We start from the raw sequence: 20,956 nt of genomic DNA on the forward strand, positions 1-20,956 counted from the left end.
GTAACTTCTCTGATGGGGAGTCTCTGGGGCCTGAGGAGCATTGCTGAAACCATTTTGCTCATCCAAGAAAGCTTGGTTTAAGGTGACCCATGTTAATGTGACACATAAGGCTTAACATGCTCCCTTTGCTCCTTTGAATTAGTGGATTATTTAACCTAGTACAATAGCACCTTTTTCTGAGCACTATTTTCCAGGCATATGATTGGATGTTCACATACATCACCTTGGCAGCCTGCATAAAACCAGGCCCCCATGTGGTTCAGTCCCAATGTGGCATCACAGTCAAAGAAATAAGGTGGAGAGGAACAAAATGAGGGTAATACAGGAAATTTCATCCCCCTGAGAACATTTGGCAATGTCTGGAGACATTTTTGCCATGTGTTATGATTTGGGGGAGTTACTGGCATCTCATGGGTAGAGGCCGGAGATGCTACTAAACATCCTACAATGCACAGGACAGCCTCCTACAACAGAGAATCACCTGGTTCCAAATGTCAGTGATGTCGAGGCTGACAAACCCAAGTGAAATGCAGTGAAAATATTTTCAGCACTTTCTCCAGAGAATGCCAAGGGGTCAGAGAATACCTGCCAATTGCACAGCCAAACTGCTTGAGAATCCTGACTCGATCTATCCTTCTCTGTGGACCCATCACATGGATGGGGCAGCTTCTCTCTTGCCCCAGTCTCAGTGGGATCCTTGACTTCCTCTCCTCTCCTGCCTTATTTCTGGGCCTTTCTCCCCTTCTCCTCTAATGGTTTTATTTTGAGTGTAGGTTGTCTTGAACTTGAATTTTTCAAACATTCCTTTTCTGAATTTTAAAATGCCTATATCCCATTAATTGAATTTTTTTTTTCCTTTGGAGACAGTCTTGCTCTGTTGCCCAGGCTGGAGTACAGCGGTGCGATCTCGACTCACTGCAACCTCTGCCTCCAGAGTTCAAGTGATTCTTGTGCCTCAGCCTCCTGAGTAGCTGAGATTACAGGCGTGCTCCACCATATCCAGCTGATTTTTGTATTTTTTAGTAGAGACGGAGTTTCACCATGTTGGCTAGGCTGGTCTTGAACTCCTAGCCTCAAGTAATCCACCCACCTCAGCCTCCCAAGGTGCTGGGATTACAGGTGTGAGCCACTGTGCCTGGCTTTATTTAATTTTATCCTAGTCAACTCACTTCTTTCTTTGCAGGTACTACTCAAGTCTCATGTTTAGCAATACTATTTTTAAAATGAGTTTTATAAACAATATAATATACATTCAGACATACATATTATGTTAATACACTTTAAAATATTCAAATTGTTGTTTACTTGGAAAGTTATTCTGTGAAGGAAAGTGGGCATGTGTTGATATGGGTACCCATCACAAACCATCTCGTATGCCTCAGTGGAATTCACTTTGTACTTGTAGAAACATTAGGCTCAACTTTCGCCTTCTCCTCTCCTTCCCCTCATTAATAACTCCTGTTTTCAGGAACCTCGGAGATGAGGGGCAGGAAAACTGCAGGCAATGTCAGAAATGTCTAGAGTCCAGCAAGCGAAGGGGAAAGGGGACGTGAAGTTCATGTGCTAATTATTTTGGGACATTGTTATGCTTTACTGAATCATCACAACTGCTTGCTGCCTCGTAAGTAGGTAGAGCTCCCACTTTGCCGACGAGCCAATGAGGCACCCAGAGGTCAGGAGACTCGCCTAAGGATGCACAGCCAGCACTCCCTGGCTCCTCCTCCAAAGCCTTTTTTCCCTTGCTGCTGCTACTGCCTTGGGTGTCCTTGTGTGTTGGTTTTTATCTACATCTCTGATGATTAAAGAAAAGTGAATTCAATGCATAAGTGCTTCTTTAAGACTGTAGGATTAGTGGTCATTTTCCCATCATCTCAGCTCTGCCTCTTCCCTGCTGAGTAGTATCGGTCAAGATGGTCAAGATGATTAACGTCTGTCATCCACAGATTCCTTATCTATAGGACAAGGGATAAAAGTGCCTGCCTTATGGGGTTTTGGCAATGATTAAATAAGTTAATATACCTAAGTGCTTAGCAAAGTGTCAGCCACATAATAAACACCATATAATGTCTTTTATTATTATTTTTATTGATTTGGCTCCTAAATAAGTGCTCTTAGATGTGAAAGGTTGAGTTGTCTAATTGAAGGGTTTCTCTTTTATTCTTCACTTTGTTATCTGGTTCTTCCAAGTTTCTAGATTTGCATTGGTTTTTGGATGATCCAACATTAACTTAAGGTAGCTGACACCCTGACATGAAAGGATGTCAGGAGCGGGTGATAGGGCAGATGTGTAAGCTCCTGAGGTGTTGATTTTTGTTATTCTGTAAGGATAATAGTCAGTACTTGTTGGTTTTGGTGGTTTTCTGAGTTTGGTGGACGTCATACACTGTGTATACCAAACTCAGAAAATCACCTGTGGATTTAAAAATTTTCAGATATCTGGAGATGATTCTGATCTATTGGATCATGAGGTTCAGGCAACAGGCTGTCTTTCTCCAACTTCACATGGTGCTGACAGTCACCAAAATTTGAGAATCTCCAGTGTGCTATATTGTCTTTGGTTAGACTTGAGCTCATATTTAAATGTATTAATAAAGTGACATATTTTTATTGACTATTTTTATCTCCTAGGTACTACTTTCTGGTGAGAGAGATTGGTGAGAATAAATCAAATAAATTAACAAGAAAATATAAAATAGCAATAAGATCTGTGATAAAACAGTGACGGTGTGAGTGACTGAGGTCCTCCTTTAGAGAGAGTAGTCAGGGAAGGCCTCTGAGGATTTGGGCTGGAGGCTAAGAAGAAGCCTGTGCCAAGAAGATCTGAGGTAGAGACTCGAGGCAGGGGAAAACAGTGGTTGCAAAGGCCCTGGGGCAGAGAGGAGCATATGGCAAATAGGAGTCTGGTTTGGGGGCGGGGCAGAGGCACAGTGTAAGGGGAGGCTGGAGAGTTATCAGAAGAGATCAGTTGACTAGAGCTTAGTAGGGCTGGGTAAGGAACTGACCTTTTATTCAAAAGGTCATGGGAGAGACTGAAAAGTTTTGAGCAGAAGTGCAATATAATCTGATTTATATTTTTAAATAATTGCACTGGCTGCTATGTGGCGAATGGATTTTAGTGGAGGTGAGGGTGAATTAAAAAATGTTTTCAGCTGGAGAGGCTATAGTATGTTTTAGCACCCAGCCCTGTGGAAGGATTTAAAAATTAAAATCAAAAGTTCATCCTAAATAAGGACAGCAGGCAACGACATCTCAGGACTCAGAATCAAGTGCTGCAGGGATTCTGTCTTGGGGATGGGGGTGAAAAGCGACAAATGAATTAACAAATGAACTAAAATCATGGTGTGCTTTTACTTCCAACCATTAAGCATTTTCAAACATGACTGTCCTGCCGCTTGAAACATCTGGTGAGTTCCCACTTGAGAATCTGAGAAAGCGTTCGGGGAGGAGACAGTGGCACCCCAGCATTCAGGGTTGTTCACTAGAGAAGCGGATGCCTCTGTAACTTACCTCTTTGATGCACTCCCCAGGGCTACTCACAGACTTTGGAAAATTTATAGCAAGTTAAATAATTAATTGTGCCTTTTGATTTTTATGACATCTCTCTGGAAACTGCTGGGAACATCTGAACCTGTGTGTGGTAGAAACATGCATCAGATTCTCTCTGCATGGCAACACATGGCTCCCAGGTCACTGGGTCCCAGCTCAAAGGTCCCTGTGTCTTCGCAAGAGGTGCTAGGACACTGGGTTAGATTTGGGGGTGGGGGCTGGTCAGCCTGAGTTCGAGTCTCCCTATCTCTACTTGCTGACTGAGTTCCTATAGACAGGCTGTCTGAGTTTCACATCCTTCATCTGTAAAATCAGGATAACCATGGTATCTACCTGGTAGGGTTATCACGAGGAGCAAATGCCTGTGAAGTGCTTAGCACAGTCCCTGGTGCGGGGTCAGCATTCTAGGCAGAAGAGTACTTTTACTTCGCATAATGCTCATTTGAAAATCCTCTATGCCCTTGCTCTTTAAGATGGGGTCCGCGAACCAGCAGCCACATCCCCGAGGAGCTTGTCAGAGTTAGAAATGCAGACTCTTAGTCCCCACCTTGGACCTGCCAAATCGGATTCCGCACTTGCACAAGATGCCAGGTGATGCTCATGGGCCTTCCAGTTTGGAAGTGCCCCTGCAAGCTAAAACATACAGGGAGGAGAGGGGGATCACTTTTGATGATGAAAACCTGTTGGCAGCAGCATATTGGTGCAAAAGGACATCAGCCCCAGGATGCACAATATACCATGACCCTAACTAGCTGGGCGTTCCCGGACAACCACATCACCCCTCCAAGACCAAATTTCTTCATTTGTAAAATGACTCACCTGTTTTAGAGGTTTGCTAACGGGATAAAATGAAATAATGTGAAAATTGATATACGAGTGAAAAGTAAGTTATTTTTGTCTTGTTTACATAGAAAAAAGACATCGTAATCCCTATAGCTACTCATATCACTTTCAAATAATTAGATTCCCCCTTCTCTACATTTACCCACTGAGTGGCCATAGAAGAGTCCTGTGATTTAGTGTCTTGATTAAAATAATGGGGAATGACAGTGGCCCGGGAACCACAAACCTGGTATTTTTGGAAACTAAATGGGAGAGTTTTGTAGTCTGGCTAAAAGGCATTGCCCTAGAAAAGACTAGCACTGTGGTCAATGGAGCTGTTTATGCCGCTTACAAAGTCATGACTGAATTGCAGGGAAACATACCATGGCCGTGTGCAGGAGTCACCAGAGTGATTCCAGGTGGTATATTTCAACGTAGCACACATTTAGCAGCCATAAAAGCTTTTTATTATTTCCAAACATCATAAAGCAAGAAAGGAATGGTTTTGCTTACATTAGCAGAAAATCTTCAAGAACAAAAGAACCCCAAGGTGTGCTAGCACAAGATAAACACACAATTGCACCCCAACACACAGCTTAATATAAGAATTTGTGACGGGTAGATATGGGCACAGCCAGAAAGCACAAACTGAAGTTATCTAGGGCAGAAAAGGATCTGACAATGCCAGCTCTAGTCAGCCAATCTCACCCTTTGCTCCCAGGAAGGAATTCCTGTAGTTGATAAGGTATAGACATTGATAATAGGGTCATCCAACTTCAACACAAAAGGGGAAAAGAACAAGCAAAAGGGGAAAAGAACAAAAGAAACCCTTTCTCTTTCATAGATAATATTGAAGAAGTCCTGTTATAGAGATGCAATTGCTATAAGCAAAAGCAAGGGCTCCCAAGAAAGCCACACAGTGGTTCTACAGTTTCTCAAACTATCTTAAGCTACAGTAAAGCAATTTCTTGTGTGTAAGATATATATATATATATATACACACACACACACACGTACTGTACACCCAACCCATGATTTCCTTTCTTATTTTAAAGGCTAAAAGTAAATGATAGAATAAAAGAAGTTATTTTAAAAAGAGTAATTTATACCCTAAAATAGCAAGCTATCAAAATATAAGTACACAAGTATATTCTGATTGTCTAAAACACTTTCTCTCTTTCGTTAGAGTTTTGAAGGTTGTCTCAGACTTAATCCATAAAAATAATAACAACAAACACCAATGCAACAACAGAAAAATAGAAGTGGGTTCCATCCTCATGCTACCTTTGGGGGCGGGGACAACTGAAGGGATATGGGGGTAAGAAAAGGGGAAAACAGCATAGCATTGCTTCTTTCACAAAGGGACAGTTGTCTAACTGCAAATACAATAATAGAGTAGAACTCGGTCTCCTATGGAGTTATAAGTGCAAAGCTATCTATCCGTGCAGCTGGCAGCAGGAGGTCGTAGCTGTAACAGGTTTGCTTGCAAGAGATCTCAACCACCCTTATTGTGCATGAGAATCCTTCAGTCTGGTCTGACCTGGAGCGTGAAGACGTGGGTGTGGAGCAGATGAGCAGACAGGCATCACACACTCTGGGTGTTTGGAAATGAGTGCAGAGAGCACGCAGAGAAGCCTTCGCTGATTTCTCCCAGTGACTATTTGGGAAATCAGAGTTTGTGACTTCCCCATCTTAGAACCCTTTCAGAGAGTCTGTTATTCACCATTTCCCCCTTTAAAAGGCTTTGTCAACTTAAAAACAAACGACAAGTACAATCATGGCTGTTAACACATTTTTATATCTTCTAAGTATTTTTTTTTCTTTCTAAACATCTTGGGTGGATGGAGGGTCAAAAGTGACCCGACTGATGATCATTTCCATGGCCTTGCATCCTATCTCGAGTTCATGCGCTTGCAACCACAGAGAATCTCCTTAAAGGTGTTGCGCAGTTCCGGGCTCCGGAAGGCGTAGATGAGCGGGTCGATGACGGAGTTGCACATGATGAGGACCAGGTAGGTGTTGAAGTGGGCAGTGTAGCAGATGCAGTAGGGGTTGGTGGGGCAGGTGATGATGAGGACCAGGTGGAGGAAGAAGGGGGCCCAGCAGAAGATGAACACCCCCAAGAGGATGGTGATGGTGACTGCCCCCTTCATGCATGAGTGTTGCTGTGGGGCCACCCCGTCGGCAGGTGGCAGTGCTGCTATGCGCTTGACATGCAGCCGCGCAAAGAGGAACATGTGCACGTAGAGGGTGCCCATGAGGAGCATCATGGCGAAGAACATGGTGATGAGGCACACGATGACCATCTTGCTCTCCGAGTAGACAATGAACACCACGCCACAGATGCCGCAGCCGACCCAGATGGCCACGATCAAGGTGAGGGCCTTCCTCACGGTCATGATGCTGTGGTAGCGGAGCGCGTAAAAGATGGTGACGTACCTGTCGACAGCGATGGCCAGGAGGTTGCAGATGGAGGCCACCAGGGAGATGCAGGTCATGGAGTCGAAGATGTTGTCCATGTGCTGGATAAACTGATCCTCCAAGGTCAGGTAGTTGCTGTGGACGATGGCGATCATGATGGTCTCCAGGGCATTGGACAGGCTCACCAGCATGTCGGCTACCGCCAGGCTGCAGAAGAAGAAGTACATTGGGGAGTGCAGGTTGCCGTTCCTGACCACGGCCAGGAGAACCAGGATGTTTTCCAGCAGACTGACGATGCCCAGGGCCAGGAAAACCTCGGGCTTGATGAAGACCTGCTCACAGAACGGGCTGCTGCTCTGGTTGCCGAAGAAAGGGGCTTGGAGGTGCTCCGAGCCATTAGGTAGCGTTGGCTGAACAGACGGCAGGCAGCACGAAGCATTCATTGCTGACAGAGGGCTGATCTGAGCTGGGGCTCCAGCAGGGTCCGTAGGAGGGAAGACAAAATCTCCCTCCAGATACTTCTTTTGGATGCTCATTCAATCTGAACTTAGAGTTTGTTCTCCCCTAGAATAAAAGGATGTCGAAGGTAGAGAGAGAGATAGTGAGAGAGGGTGGAGGAAGAGACAGAGAGAGAGACATACACACAGAGAGAAGGGGGAAGAGAGAGAGAGGGAGAGTAGCTAGTTAGTAGCTAGCATGCAAGTTCGTAGCTTGGAGACATGCGGAGAACTTTGCTGTTCCCGGAGGAGCAGTTTTGACCTTGTTTACATAGAAAAAATACATCATAGGGTCTCTTACCAGCAAGTCTTCCTTCTGTTTCCCTCTCACCCCTCTGTTTGTCTCTCCTCACTTCCCCACCTGGGAACAGAAAACCTGCCACCGGTTGCTACAGTTACAGCTCTTTTCATGGCAAGACAGGGGATGTGTTACTTGTCGCTAGAAGTGAAGGGAGAACGCTCAGGTTTTTTTATATTGGCCAAGGGCAAACAACTCCTACTTAATCTTCAGTGCAGCAGAATGACCACTGAGCATCGGGCACCTCTCTGACTGACAGCAGGTGCCTGGCCCTGAGGATTCTGCAGGGAGATGAAGAAGCAGACTGGTGCCCTCTGCAGGCCACACGGCTGCCTGCTTGCTGGCTTGGCCGAGCCGTTTGTGTTTGTCATGGAAACTGCCACAGGCATCCACTCGTCTGTTCATTTGTTTGTTTATTTGTTCATTCATTTGTTGTTGTTGTTTAGCAAACATTTATTGAGCACCTACTATGTGTCAGGTCTCTGCTGAGTGCAGGAAACAGAGTGGTGAGCAAGACAGCAGCCACTATCTCAGGCTTTCCCGAACTCAGAGTTTGGGGTGGAAGAAGAGGAATCAATGAATGCTTGAATCAGGGAAGTCCAGGAAACCAGGGATGCAAAGAGGAAGAGCCCAAACCTGGACTGTCAAAGCAAGTTCCTGGAGGAAGGAGCACCTATGATTTGACTTCAAGGAGGAAGAGGCCATATCCAGTTTGGGGTGGGTGGTGGGGTGGGGCTGGAGCTGGAGGAGGTAGAAGAGGACTCCAGGCAGAGGGAATCAGACGTCTGCAGCCTGGAGGCAGAGAGCACGCTGGTCATAGGAGTCATCACAGATTGTGGATGTGGAGATCCCACCTGACCCGCGGAGTCAGAATCACCCAGGTGTAAGACCTGAACAAGTGTGTTTGCAAGTTTTGACAGCTGAGCTGGGGCATAGTCACAGTGGAGCTCCACTGAAAAAGAATCTTGGGCTTTTGAAAGTGCTGCAAGTAGTCTGCTCTGGTCAGAGCATGGAAATAGGAGACACGGTCTGAGATATGAGGCTGCACAGGTTTCTGAAAAAGCTGAGAACTGCCTGAATCCTGCAGGACAGCCTCAGCCAGATGTGGGAATTTGGACAGTACCTTGACAGCAGTGGGGGCTGTGGAAGAAACATAGGTAGGGCAGGAATGAGATGGGGTCTGTATTTTAGGAATATTCCTGGTTGCAGCGTGGAGAATGAAATTAGAAGGAATGAGCACGTAAGCCAGGGAGTCCGGGGCAGAGGGTGCTGCAAAGACCCAGGGTGAGATGATGGTGGCCTGGAGCAAGGGAGTGGCCATGGGGACTTGGAGGACTTGGAGGGTGGTCAGAGAGATTCAGGAGGTTGGATAATGTAGCTTCAAAACTGGTGGGTTATGAGATCATGGGAGAGGGAGCAGTCAGAAACACTTCTACTTCTTTCTTATATAATGGGGAGGATGGAGATGTTTTAAGCTGAAAAATGTGAAAGGCAGAAGTTAGCAGGTGGCCTACTAATGTAGTGTTGTTCTTGGAAGTATGGTTTAACACTTGGTCCATGTTAGATCTGATTCCCCATATAGATCATATGAACTCAGAAAACACTGAGTCGTCTCACCCCTACACACACACACACACACACTCACTTTAGATGAATTGATCCATCTGTCCATCTAACTATGTATATGTGTGTAGGTGTGAGAAATATTAAAAATATACATATGGAAATAGAAGAAAACTTAGGATCCTTGGGGTGGAAAGATCTTAAGCAAGATGAGCCATCTAAAATTTAGTATGGAAAAACACCCTGAAACTAATTTAAAAGAAAAACAGGATGAAAACATTTGCTATAGGTAAAGTTACTATCTCTTACTACTTTCACATGAATTAGAAAAAGATAATTTACCTCTAAGAAAATTGGGCAAAGGATATAAATAATAATTTACTGAAGAGGAGATGCAAATTGTTAATAAACATGAAAAGATGTGAAGCCATCTAGGAAGTTGGGGAAATGCCAGTCAAAATAAGATTTTAATATCATTTTCCCAGCTAGATTGACAAGAGATAAAAAGATGCTAAATTCAGGTGAGAATATTGGGAGGACACTCTCATGCATTTCTAGTGTTTGTGAAAAGTTTCACAATTTGACAGTTTTTACTAAAATAAAAAAATGCATGTCGGCATGGGTTTCAGTCTATGAACTGAGGGGCATGAGAAATACTTTTGTTTATTTGCTTTTTTAAAAAAATATTTTTGTCAAGAGCATGAGTTTAAGTTGCCCTGAAGATACACTTCCACTTCTGTTTGTTTTCAACAGAGCGTCTTAATTTCTGATGCCAAGCCACTATTCTTCCAGGTTGGAAAAAAAACACATTCTTAATCCTTTTGGGAACTTCTCTTACCCTTGGGGTCACATCCAGTCTGTGGTTTCAAGAGCATGGGTCATACATGCAAAGCTAGATTATAAGGCAGGGACCATTTGTTATCTACTAGGTCTTTTCCTGCTCTGTGCTTGGCACGCACTGAGCACTGAACACCTTTTCTTGCTTTCATTCTTGGTTGTGTGCATCCTTCAAAGAGAGCAGATGGGACCTAGTACTTAAAACCTGTGTCCTCAGAGGTATCGTCATCACTAATGAGTGTTTATTTGGTCTTCTCCAAACACTACTTCCCACTTTCCTGGGGGAGTTGCACAGATGCAGCATTACATTTTAATTGAATCTTGTGTAAGTGAATTGGCTTTATTAATAACAATTGCAAGACATGACAGTCTCTGTCAGTGTTTACCGTATGTTGTTGGCATATGTGGGGGTTTTGAATCAGTTATAGTAAATGTAACAAGAAGATTCTTATTCTAGGAGATAATCCACCCAGGTGGTCTCTGTGCCTGAAAAGTTCTTCCTCAATTTTGTGCCTGGTACACCTCCTTATTCTTCAAGATCCAGCTTAAATGTCAACTATTTTTTACAGCTTTTCTTAAATTTCATACACTAATTTACCACCCTCTCTCCTTGCTGACAAACTGACAGGGTTCAGCACTCCTTTCTCACTCTCAAAAGTACAAACAACAAGGGGAAAAATTGTGGACTGGGTACAGTGGCTCACGCCTGTAATCCTAGCACTTTGGGAGGCTGGGGCGGGTGGATCACCTGAGGTCAGGAGTTCAAGACTAGCCTGGCCAACATGGCGAAACCCTGTCTCTACTAATAATATAACAATTAGCCAGGTGTAGTGGTGCGCACCTGTAATCCTAGCTACTTGAGAGGCTGAGACAGGAGAACTGCTTGAACCCAGGAATCGGAGGTTGTAGCGAGCTGAGATTGCACCCCTGCATTCCAGCCTGTGCAACAGAGTGAGACTCCATCTAAAAAAAAAAGAATTGGACTTTCTCAAAATTAGCAACTTTTATATTTTAAAAGATGCCACAAAAATGAGAAGACAACACAAAGAATGGGAGAAAGTAATTACAAATCAGATCTCTGATAAGGGACACGTATCTGGAATACATAGAGAACATTTACAATTTAATATAACAAAAAGACAAACAGCCCAATTTAATGATAGGCAGCAAAGGATTTGAGTAGACATTTCACCGAGGAAGATATGTCCAACAAGCACATGAAAAAAGACTCAATATGATTAGTCATTAGTGAAAATGCTAAAATACACTAAAAACCATTGAATTGTCCACTTTAGGTGAATTGTATGGTATATTGATGCTATCTCAACAAAGCTGTTTTAAAAAATGACATGCAGAATATTGCATAATTAAGGGTCACATCCATGCCACGAAAAGGGGGACAGTTTGGCCAGTGGTCATGTTAGAGCACAATGATTAGATTTTATTATAAATATGAACTTTTCATGAGGGGGAGATGCTGCTGATGCCTGTGTCCCTGCACCCAGCCTACCTCTGATTTCAGCCGCCATTTGCTGGACAGCTCCGCCAGTTGCCTGTGAGCTCAGATTCAACTTGCACAGCCAGAGTGCCACTTTAAGGGTGACAAACACATTCTGCCCCAGAGTCTTACCTGGTGTGTGTGTGTGTGTGTGTGTGTGCGTATGTAAAATTCCTTATCTGATAAAGTTCAACCAGGAAATGAGGGGGAGTAAATGCCCCCAGGGGCAGTGCTCAACTAATGAGAGCCAGAGGCAATAGATACATTCTTCAGCTCCACCATCCTGCAGGTGGACAATGACAGATGCTGTGTGTGCTTCCCAGATATCCCCTCAACCCCCATCACCTACTGCAACATGCTTGATAATGTGTCTTATAACTGGCTTTTGCTCCATATCCATCTCATTCTCTCTGAGCCCTCATGCCTGTTTCCTGGGATTGCCTCTCAGATAAATTACATGCTCCCAAGTCCCTGTAACAAGTTCAGCTTTAGGGGAAAAGGGTCCAAATTAAGGACTACAAAACACCTCCTGCGCACCAGGCTTCTTTGGCATACTTTTTCCCTTGCTTGATTACTTATTCCTAGAAGGCAGGGCTGTGGGTTGTCCACGCAATACCTATTATCTTCTTCCTCACCAATGGACTCCTGCTTTACTGGCGCAACAGCGTGTCCAGCTGCCACGCTAATGTGCCAGCCTTCCTTGAAGACCAAGTGGCTACATGATCCAATACTTGACAGTGATGTAAGGGAAGTCTTCTATGGAAGTTCCAGGGAGGCAATTCAAGTAACCCAGCCAGCAAACCTCAACTGGCACAAACTCTTCTGCTCTTGACTGTTTCTCCTTTTTACTGCCTGGAATGATGATGTAAAGGTGGGAGCTCTATCACTCATTTTGTAAGTCTGAAGACAAGGGCCAGATCCTATGAATGTAGAGCCCGAACCTGAAAGACCTCTGAATCTCAGATGACTTTATAGAGAGGTAGTCCCAGCCCTGAATTGCTTACCTTTAGGTTTCAAGTTGTATCACAGAAAAATAATCCTTTATTTGTTTAAGCTCTCATTATGTGGGATTTTCTGTTTCATGCAGCTGAACTCAACTTCTGGCAGAAGGCCATCTTTAGCTCTGATTTCTGTCAGAAACATATCAAGTGCTTAATACGTGTCTGAAAGGAAGAAGCCTTTAGCTTTCTCTATTTTGGTTTCAGACAATCTTAATTGTGTAAAATCCCCATAGACTCTACTAGTTAGATAGAAAAGGAAGCGACTTCATTTCCTCAACTTTCTAATTGTATCTATAATTATTTTGGCTATTAGACTATATAATGCTTATGGGCAGAAATTGACTTGTTCATCTTTATATGCCAGCACCTAGCACAATACTTCTGTATCCTTAAAGGAGATACAGTAGGCAGCTTCAAAGTACTATTGCAGTACTGCCATTATGGAAAATAATTGGGAAGTTTCTTTAAAAGTTAAACATAAATTTACCATATGATCTAGCAATTTCTCCCCTAAATATCTACCCTAGAAGAAACATATGTCCACACCAAGACTTGAAAGTGAATATTTATAGTAGCATTATTCATAATCGCTAAAAATGCAAACAACTTACTGTCCATCAAATGATGACTAGACAAAATATGGTATATCCATACAATAAATTACTATTAAACAATAAAAAGGAATAAAAAATTGGTACATGTGCCATATGAATGAGCCTCAAAAGCATTACATAGGTGGAAGAAGTCAGACACAAAAGACGACATACCATATGCCACTACTTACAAAAAATATCCAGAGAAGACAAATCTATGGGGACAAGCAGATAAGTAGTGGCCTGGGATTAGAGGTGGAAATGGGATTAACTATAAACGGGCATTAGGGATCTTATTGGGGTGACGAAAATGTTAGAAAACTGGATTATGGTGATGTTGCACAACTCAGCAAGTTTACTAAAAATCACTCATTTGTATCTTAAAAATGGGTGAAGCCTATGGTATGCAAATACACCCCAATAAAGTTGTTAAAACATGTAACTGTGATTATATTCCTTGTGTCTTTAACATATTAGAGTCACATAAATAATTAATAATGAATATGCTAAATTGATTGAGCCATTCCACAATGTATATGTATATCAACACGTTATATACCATAAATATAAACAATTTTCACTTGTCAGTTAAAGTAAGAAAAAATGAAAGAAAGAATTGCCAATGATGTATCTTTTCACAGTGTTGACTAGAATGACATCCTTCTGAAAGCACATAAAGTTAACACTTGTGAAACGTACAGTATGTACAGCCCATTTCCAACTTCCAGGCCCTTCTCTTATTCCCTGGAAGTTCTAAGGACCCATCCAAAGCTAATGACTCTTGAGAGCTCTAGGTTGTGCAGCTCATGATTGAACATCCTCTCAGCTTCCAGTCATCATTAGTTGTTCCTTTAACCTGGACTGACATTTTATTCTTATAGTCACCAGCTTTGACTTCATTCCCTTTTTTTGAAGCCTACTTTAGAATTTTATGCTGTTGATTGCTTTTGCCACCCGTAAAAGAAAAAGTTTCCAGTTTTCTTATTTTCTTTTTCTAAGAGACAGTTTAACTAAAATGCATTTTAAAAAGATTACGGCATTATTCTTTTTAGGAAGATGCCATCTTGAAATTACTGGAATAGAGGCCGGGTGCGGTGGCTCACGCCTGTAATCCCAGCACTTTGGGAGGCCGAGGCGGGCGGATCACAAGGTCAGGAGATCGAGACCATGGTGAAACCCTGTCTCTACTAAAAATAGAAAAAATGAGCCGGGCGCAGTGGCGGGCGCCTGTAGTCCCAGCTACTCGGGAGGCTGAGGCAGGAGAATGGCGTGAACCCGGGAGGCGGAGCTTGCAGTGAGCCGAGATTGCGCCACTGCACTCCAGCCTGGGCGACGGAGCAAGACTCCATCTCAAAAAAAAAAAAAAAAAAAAAAAAAAAAAAAAAATTACTGGAATAGGAGAGCATGCCATTATCTCAGGGACTTCTCAGATCAATTTTCTTCACCCTAAGTTAGGGTTAATCGAGTGAATCATTTTCGAAAGTTGAAGCCTCTTAGTGGACATTTTCTCCAAAAGTATTAAATGAATTAGTTGCTCTTTTAAAATATTGCCTGAGAAAAGATGGGCTGAGACCTTGATGTGCGATTGCTTATGTCTCTCCCATAGAAACCTCAACCTCTTCTTTTTTTCTCAAATATTATTCTTGTAGCTCTTTCTCAACTTTCTGCCCCCTGCCCCAACTCTCCCCAGCTGAAGTTCTTGGAAGAATTGTCAATAGTGGCTTTCTCTGTTCTTCTCCATTTTACTCTTCAACCCATTCACTTTTGACTTCTGCCCTGGTCACTCCGTAGAGACAGGTTTTGCAAGGGTTACCTGGTGAACTTTTGTCAGTAAATCCTATGCACATTTTCCACTCTTGCTTGAGTTGATTTCTTAGCTAAACTTGGAACTCTCGACCACTCCTTCCTTCTAAATCCACTCTCTTCACTTGGTTTCTCTTGCACCACATTCCCCCAGTTTCCCTCCTATTGCTGTGGCTGCTGTTTCTCACCCCACTTTTTCAAGTTCATTCTTTTTACCGCACTGTTAATTATTGAGGTACCTTAGAGCTGACTTCCTTCAAATTTGCCTTCTTTTTTCAGTCAATCTTTTCTTCCTATGTAGTTTCATCCTTTCCACCACTCCGATGTTCAGCTATATGTCCTTGACTTTCAAATTTATTCCCCTAGTGCAGCCTTCTCCGAACTCAAGACCATTTCTCTAACTGTCATCTCTACATGGGTAGTCCTGACTTGCATGTCTGACACGGAATTTGTGTTATCCTTCCTTATATTTGATTCTTTTCCAGTGTTCCTTTTTCTGTGAATGGCTGTACCATCCATCCAAGTGTACAAATCAGAAAGGCTGGCATCTTGAATACCTCCTTGTCCCTCACTTGTAGTATTTAAGCTGTCAGCAAATGCAACTGGTTTCACCTCTGAAATTGCCTTCGAATTCATCTCCACCATCTCGGCTTAGGCTGCCATTATATCTTGCCTAGACCCCCTAGTCCTCTGCTGGTCTCTCCTTTCCTCTTCTTGCCCTCCTTCAATTGTTTTCTAGATGTGATAGCACAGTGCTGTATTCCAGACCCAAATGTGATCATGTCACTTACTGGCTTATAACTCTCCAAGGTGTTTTCACATTTCTCAGGAGAAACGTAACTACCTTTGATAGCCAGCAAGGCTAGCAAGCCTTTCATTGTCTGCCCCTCCATCTGTCTTGTTACATGCAATTCCCCACCTACATCTCCATATGTCTGCACTCTCTAGACATCCTAGCCTTCCATCAGCCCTTGGAGCATTCTGGTCTTCTGTGGAATCTTTGCACAAACCTGTCCTGGATTGAGAAGACCCCCACCTCCCAACCCCACTTGTTTCCTGCAATGCACTGCCTGTGTATTCTTCAGATGTCAGCTCAAGGGCTCTTCCCCTTGATTGTCAAGCCCCTACCCTTGACCCCAGCAGCCACATACTCCCTTTCTGAAACAGCTAGGTCATCTTACTTCTTACCTTCATGTGCTCCCATAAGACCATGTTTCTCTCCTAGAGACATATCTCAGTTAAGTTTTAGCCTCACCAGTATTTGGTTAATGTAATGTTCACCTATCATTCATCAGCTCCATGGGATCAGAAAACAACCTGATTTTGGCCACCTATGAGTCCTCAGCACCTTGCACATATGTGTATTGGGCACAACTAGTGGCTGAAAAACTAATCATAACAGCTGGGGTCAGGGTGTAACAGAGTCCTGATAGCACCCAATGACAATGCATGGGGTTGTCAGGAGCCTGGGCAGGTGGAAATATACAACACTTCCATCCATCAGTGCAGAAAGTTATACTGGACAGTGCTGGTCTAAAGCAATCCAGATCTCTTGCCACAGGGTTGGGTCAGGTACCCATCGAGTACAAAAAATGTGTACTTGTTTTATGATTGAAATTATCTTGAGGAGACTAAATTAATAGGCCTTGTTTCTCATTTAGGCACTGTATGCACAGAGAAAATAAAGATATTTGTTGTGCTTCTACTCAGTTTATAGACCCTTCTTCTCATTTTACAAAAACTTATCAGGTACAAGATTAGGCCATTGTCAGGAGGAAGTGGGTCAAGCCTGGGAACATGGTTGCAGATGGACTTAGTATTTGCAGAGTTGGGCTGATGAAGTCTCTGTTCAGGTGGTGAGAGTGGATTAAGCTATAGGAGAGGGAGGCCTGCCTAAGAATGCAGTATGCACAGAAAAATGTGGAAAGGAGGAATGAAAAGAGATTCATAGTATTCTTTGAGTGTTTGGTCCAGCCAGGTCTGAACCTTCAACTCCTTAATTTTCCAGTAACATGAGTCAGTAAATTCCATCACACCAATTTCTTAAATTTTTGCTTAGGAACATTTGAAATGCCCATCTGACATTTGCAACTGATTGATATATTAACATCCTGATAGTTAAAAAAAACCATTGAATATGAAAGTGAAGTCTCTAATCATCATCTTGAGTTTGTCATCAATGCACTGAGAGGAGAGCCCCTTTTATGCTGTAGAATCAAGATCATTTTTCTTCCAAATCTTGGTTTGCCTAAATTCATAATTAGGGTGGAGGTATGAGGAGAGAGGCATTAAGAGATTACAAAAATAAGACCCATTTGTAGAATTCAGGTTTATCATGAGTGTTGCATTAAGAGAGCAGTTGAAGCCCTTTCTATACTGTCTCCTCCTGTGATGATGAAATAGCAACCAGCCCAAGATCTGGCTCCAGGAGTGTAAGGTATTTGCAGTGCTGGCAGCTTCCAATTGCATTTTTATTCTTGGAGCTTTCATTATCAGCTGCTCTGAAGAGTTTTCTTATTAAAAATGTGTACTTGTTTTATGGTTGAAATTATCTTGAGGAGACTGAATTAATAGGCCTTGCTTCTCATTTAGGCACTGTATGCATAGAGAAAATAAAAACATTTGTTGTGCTTTTGCTCAGTTTATAGACCCTTCTTCTCATTTTACAAAAACTTATCAGGTCCAAGATTAGGCCATTGTCAGGAGGAAGTAGGTCAAGCCAGAGAACATGGTTGCAGATGGACTCAGTATTTGCAGAGAGGTTGCAGTTTGAGGCCATAGAGAACTCTCTAGGTGGGTAGGTGAGCAGCATTCTCCCTAGGTGGGTAGAATCCTGATGGCCTGCCAAGGGTACCAGGGCCTTGTCTGGTGATACAGAAGCCATTGGAAGTAAAGATACAAAGAGGTTCAGGCCAACACTTAACATCTGAACATGGATGAACTAGAATTAAGAGTAACAATTAACATTTATTGAGAACCCTAATGTATGACAGGCCCTCTCCTAACTTCTTTACAGCTGAGAATCAGGATGAGTTGCTACAACAACCCATGGGGTAGGTAACAATAATATTGCCACTTTACAGATGGAGACACTGAGTGCAGAGAGAATGTGTAATTTGCAAAGGTCACACAGAAAGTGATAACTTCATATCTGGCTAACAAGCCAAAGTGCCTTTAACTAATGTTATAAGTCTTCCCTAACCATTGAAAGTAGGTATTCAGAAGACAGATGTGGGATTGAGGTTGTATTAGTTTGTTTTCACACTGCTGATAAAGACATACCCAAGACTGGGAAGAAAAAGAGATTTAATTGGACTTACAGTTCCATATGGCTGGGGAGGCCTCAGAATCATGGCGGGAGGTGAAAGGCACTTCTTACATGGTGGTGGCAAGAGAAAGAATGAGGAAGCAGCAAAAGTGGGAACCCCTGATAAACCCATCAGATCTTGTGAGACTTATTCACTATCATGAGAATAGCATGGGAAAGACCCACCTCCATTATTTAACTACCTCCCCCTGGGTCCCTCCCACAACACATGGGAATTCTGGGAGATACAACTCAAGTTGAGATTTGGATAGGGACACAGCCAAACCATATCGGGGCATTTTGGAAAGCTCCATCCCTGGAATAAATGTCAAAGGCAAGACAAGCCCCCAGGCCGGCACAGGGCAGGGCTTGGGTGTAGTCATAGTGATGAGAACATGCATGATAGGGTCAGAGTTATTCTACAATAAGGAGGCATAGTGATAGAGAAAGTTGACAAGAATATTCTTAAATTATTTGTTTAAAACTCTGTAAGGAGTGCATAGCTGGCCTAAATCCTTCTACAGTATTTACCAACCATCATCCAGTGATATTCATGATCTCCTTGTTTTAATAGTCAAAATCCTGATAATAGCACATGGCTGTCCAGTTAGAACATGCATTTTCCAGCCTCCCTTGCAGCTAGGTGGCCATGTGACCAAGGTCTGACTAATGGATATGAACAGAAGTGAGAGTACTACTTCTCTGCTAGGCTATTCAAAGAAACAAGTATATTTCCCCCTGCCTTTACCCAACTTCTTACTGGCTGGGATAAGGATAGGCTGGAAAAAAGAAGAGGCCACTTTTGAGCCAGGAATAGAAACTTATGTTGTAGATGGCTGAACTCCCTCTTTATTGGGATGCTTCCTTTAGGACTCCTACATGAAAGAGAAATAAACTTCTATTTTGTTTAAATCATTAGAAGTTTGAGTCTTTTGGTTGTAGCACTTTAGACTGTTCCTTAACTAACACATACTAGAGTGATGCAATTTTATTTATCCCACAGGAAAGAAGATTAAAATAAAGTCATTCTTTCATGTAACCACTGACTAAACAATTGTGGAGTGGCTTCTATGTGTCTGGTAGCATGCTAGGTGTTGGGGGGACAAAGATGAACAAGACATAGTTCCTGCCCCAGGAGATGCTGTACCTCCCAGACAACATCTTCGTGAATCAGATTAGAGCAGGCATACATCTCTGAGCCAGCATCTGTGGACAGGGGAATGCCATGCTGGGATTGGCCAGGGCTTTCACCTGCTCAGCTTGGAGCCAGAGAAGGAGTTAGAGCCACCTGAATCCCATGATCTGAAAGGAAAGGGTAATTTCCCTGAGGAAAATGTGGTACTATTCCCTGAAGATGCTGGACAACAGACCCAATCCATGTTCACTGCAATAATAAAAACCAGTGCTGAACACTTTTTACATGTTTGTCATTGTATTTACTAGACAATGACTTTCAGAGAATCAGAGGGAAGAACTGGCAGAATGGCTCACAAACAAAATAGTGTTTGGCTATACTACAAGGCTATGGTAACCAAAACAGCAAGGTACTGGTACAAAAAGAAATACATAGATCAATGGATCAGAATAGGGAACTCAGAAATAAAGCTACACACCTACAACTAACTTAGCTTTGACAAAGTCAACAAAAATGAACAAAAATGAAGGGAAAGGACCCCCTATTCCATAAATGATGCTGGGAAGACTGGCTGTTTGCAGAAGAATAAAACTAGGTTTCTACCTCTCACCATATGCAAGAATTAACTCAAGATGGATCAAAGACTTAAATTGAAGACCTCAAACCATAAAAACCCTAGAAGAAAACCTAGGAAAAACTCTTCTGGACATTGGCCTAGGCAAAAAATTTATGATTAAGACCTCAAAAGCAAATGCAACAAAACCAAAAATTAACAATTGGGACCTAATTAAACAGCTTCTGCAAAGAAAAACTACTAACAGAGTTAACAAACAACCTGCAGAATGGAAGGAAATATTTGCAAACTATGCATCTGACAAAGAACTGATACCCAGAATCTATAAGGAACTTAATAAGAATAAAACAACCCCATTACAAAGCAGGCAAAGGACATGAGCAGGCACTTCCCCAAAAGAGACACACAAGTGACCAAAAAATGTATAAAAAATGCTCAGCATCACTAGTCATCAGAGAAATGCAAATTAAAACCATAATTAGATACCATCTCACACCCGTCAGAATGGCTATTACTAAAATGTCAAAAATAACAGATGTTGACAAGGAAGCAGAGAAAACGAAATTCTTCTATACTGTTGGTGGGAAAGTGAGTTCAGGCCCTGTGGAAAGCAGTTTGGAGAGTTCTTAAAGAACTGAAAATAGGACTTATTTGACCCAGAAATCCCATTACTGGATATCTACCCAAAGGGAAAAAAATGATTCTACTACAAAGACAGTTGTACTCATATGTTTATCACAGCACTATTTGCAAGAGCAAAGACATGGAATCAACCCAGGTGCCCATCAATGGTGGATTGGCTAAAGAAAATGTGGTACATATAGACCATGGAATACTATGCAGCCACAAAAATAATGAAATCATGTACTTTGCAGTAACATGGATGCAGCTGGAGGCCATTACCTTAAGTGAAGTAATGCAGAAACAGAAAATCAAATACTGCATGTTCTCACTTAGGAGCTAAACAATGGCACACATAGACATCAAGACGGAAACAAAAGACACTGGAGGTTCCAAAATGGGGGAGGAAAGTAGGGGGTCAGGGTTGAAAAACTAGCTAT

General features: G+C 42.6%; 1 protein-coding gene across 1 annotated transcript; it reads right to left on the minus strand.

Annotated features, from left to right (window-relative positions):
- Window positions 1–6,260: 6,260 nt before the first annotated feature.
- MC3R (melanocortin 3 receptor) lies at window positions 6,261–7,326 on the minus strand. Its single transcript, XM_025400306.1, has one exon. The coding sequence runs from the start codon at window positions 7,323–7,325 to the stop codon at window positions 6,261–6,263; it is 1,065 nt and encodes a 354-aa protein (XP_025256091.1). The 5' UTR covers window position 7,326.
- Window positions 7,327–20,956: the final 13,630 nt, after the last annotated feature.

Source organism: Theropithecus gelada, chromosome 10, assembly GCF_003255815.1.
Source record: "Theropithecus gelada isolate Dixy chromosome 10, Tgel_1.0, whole genome shotgun sequence".
Taxonomy (NCBI): Eukaryota; Metazoa; Chordata; class Mammalia; order Primates; family Cercopithecidae; genus Theropithecus; species Theropithecus gelada.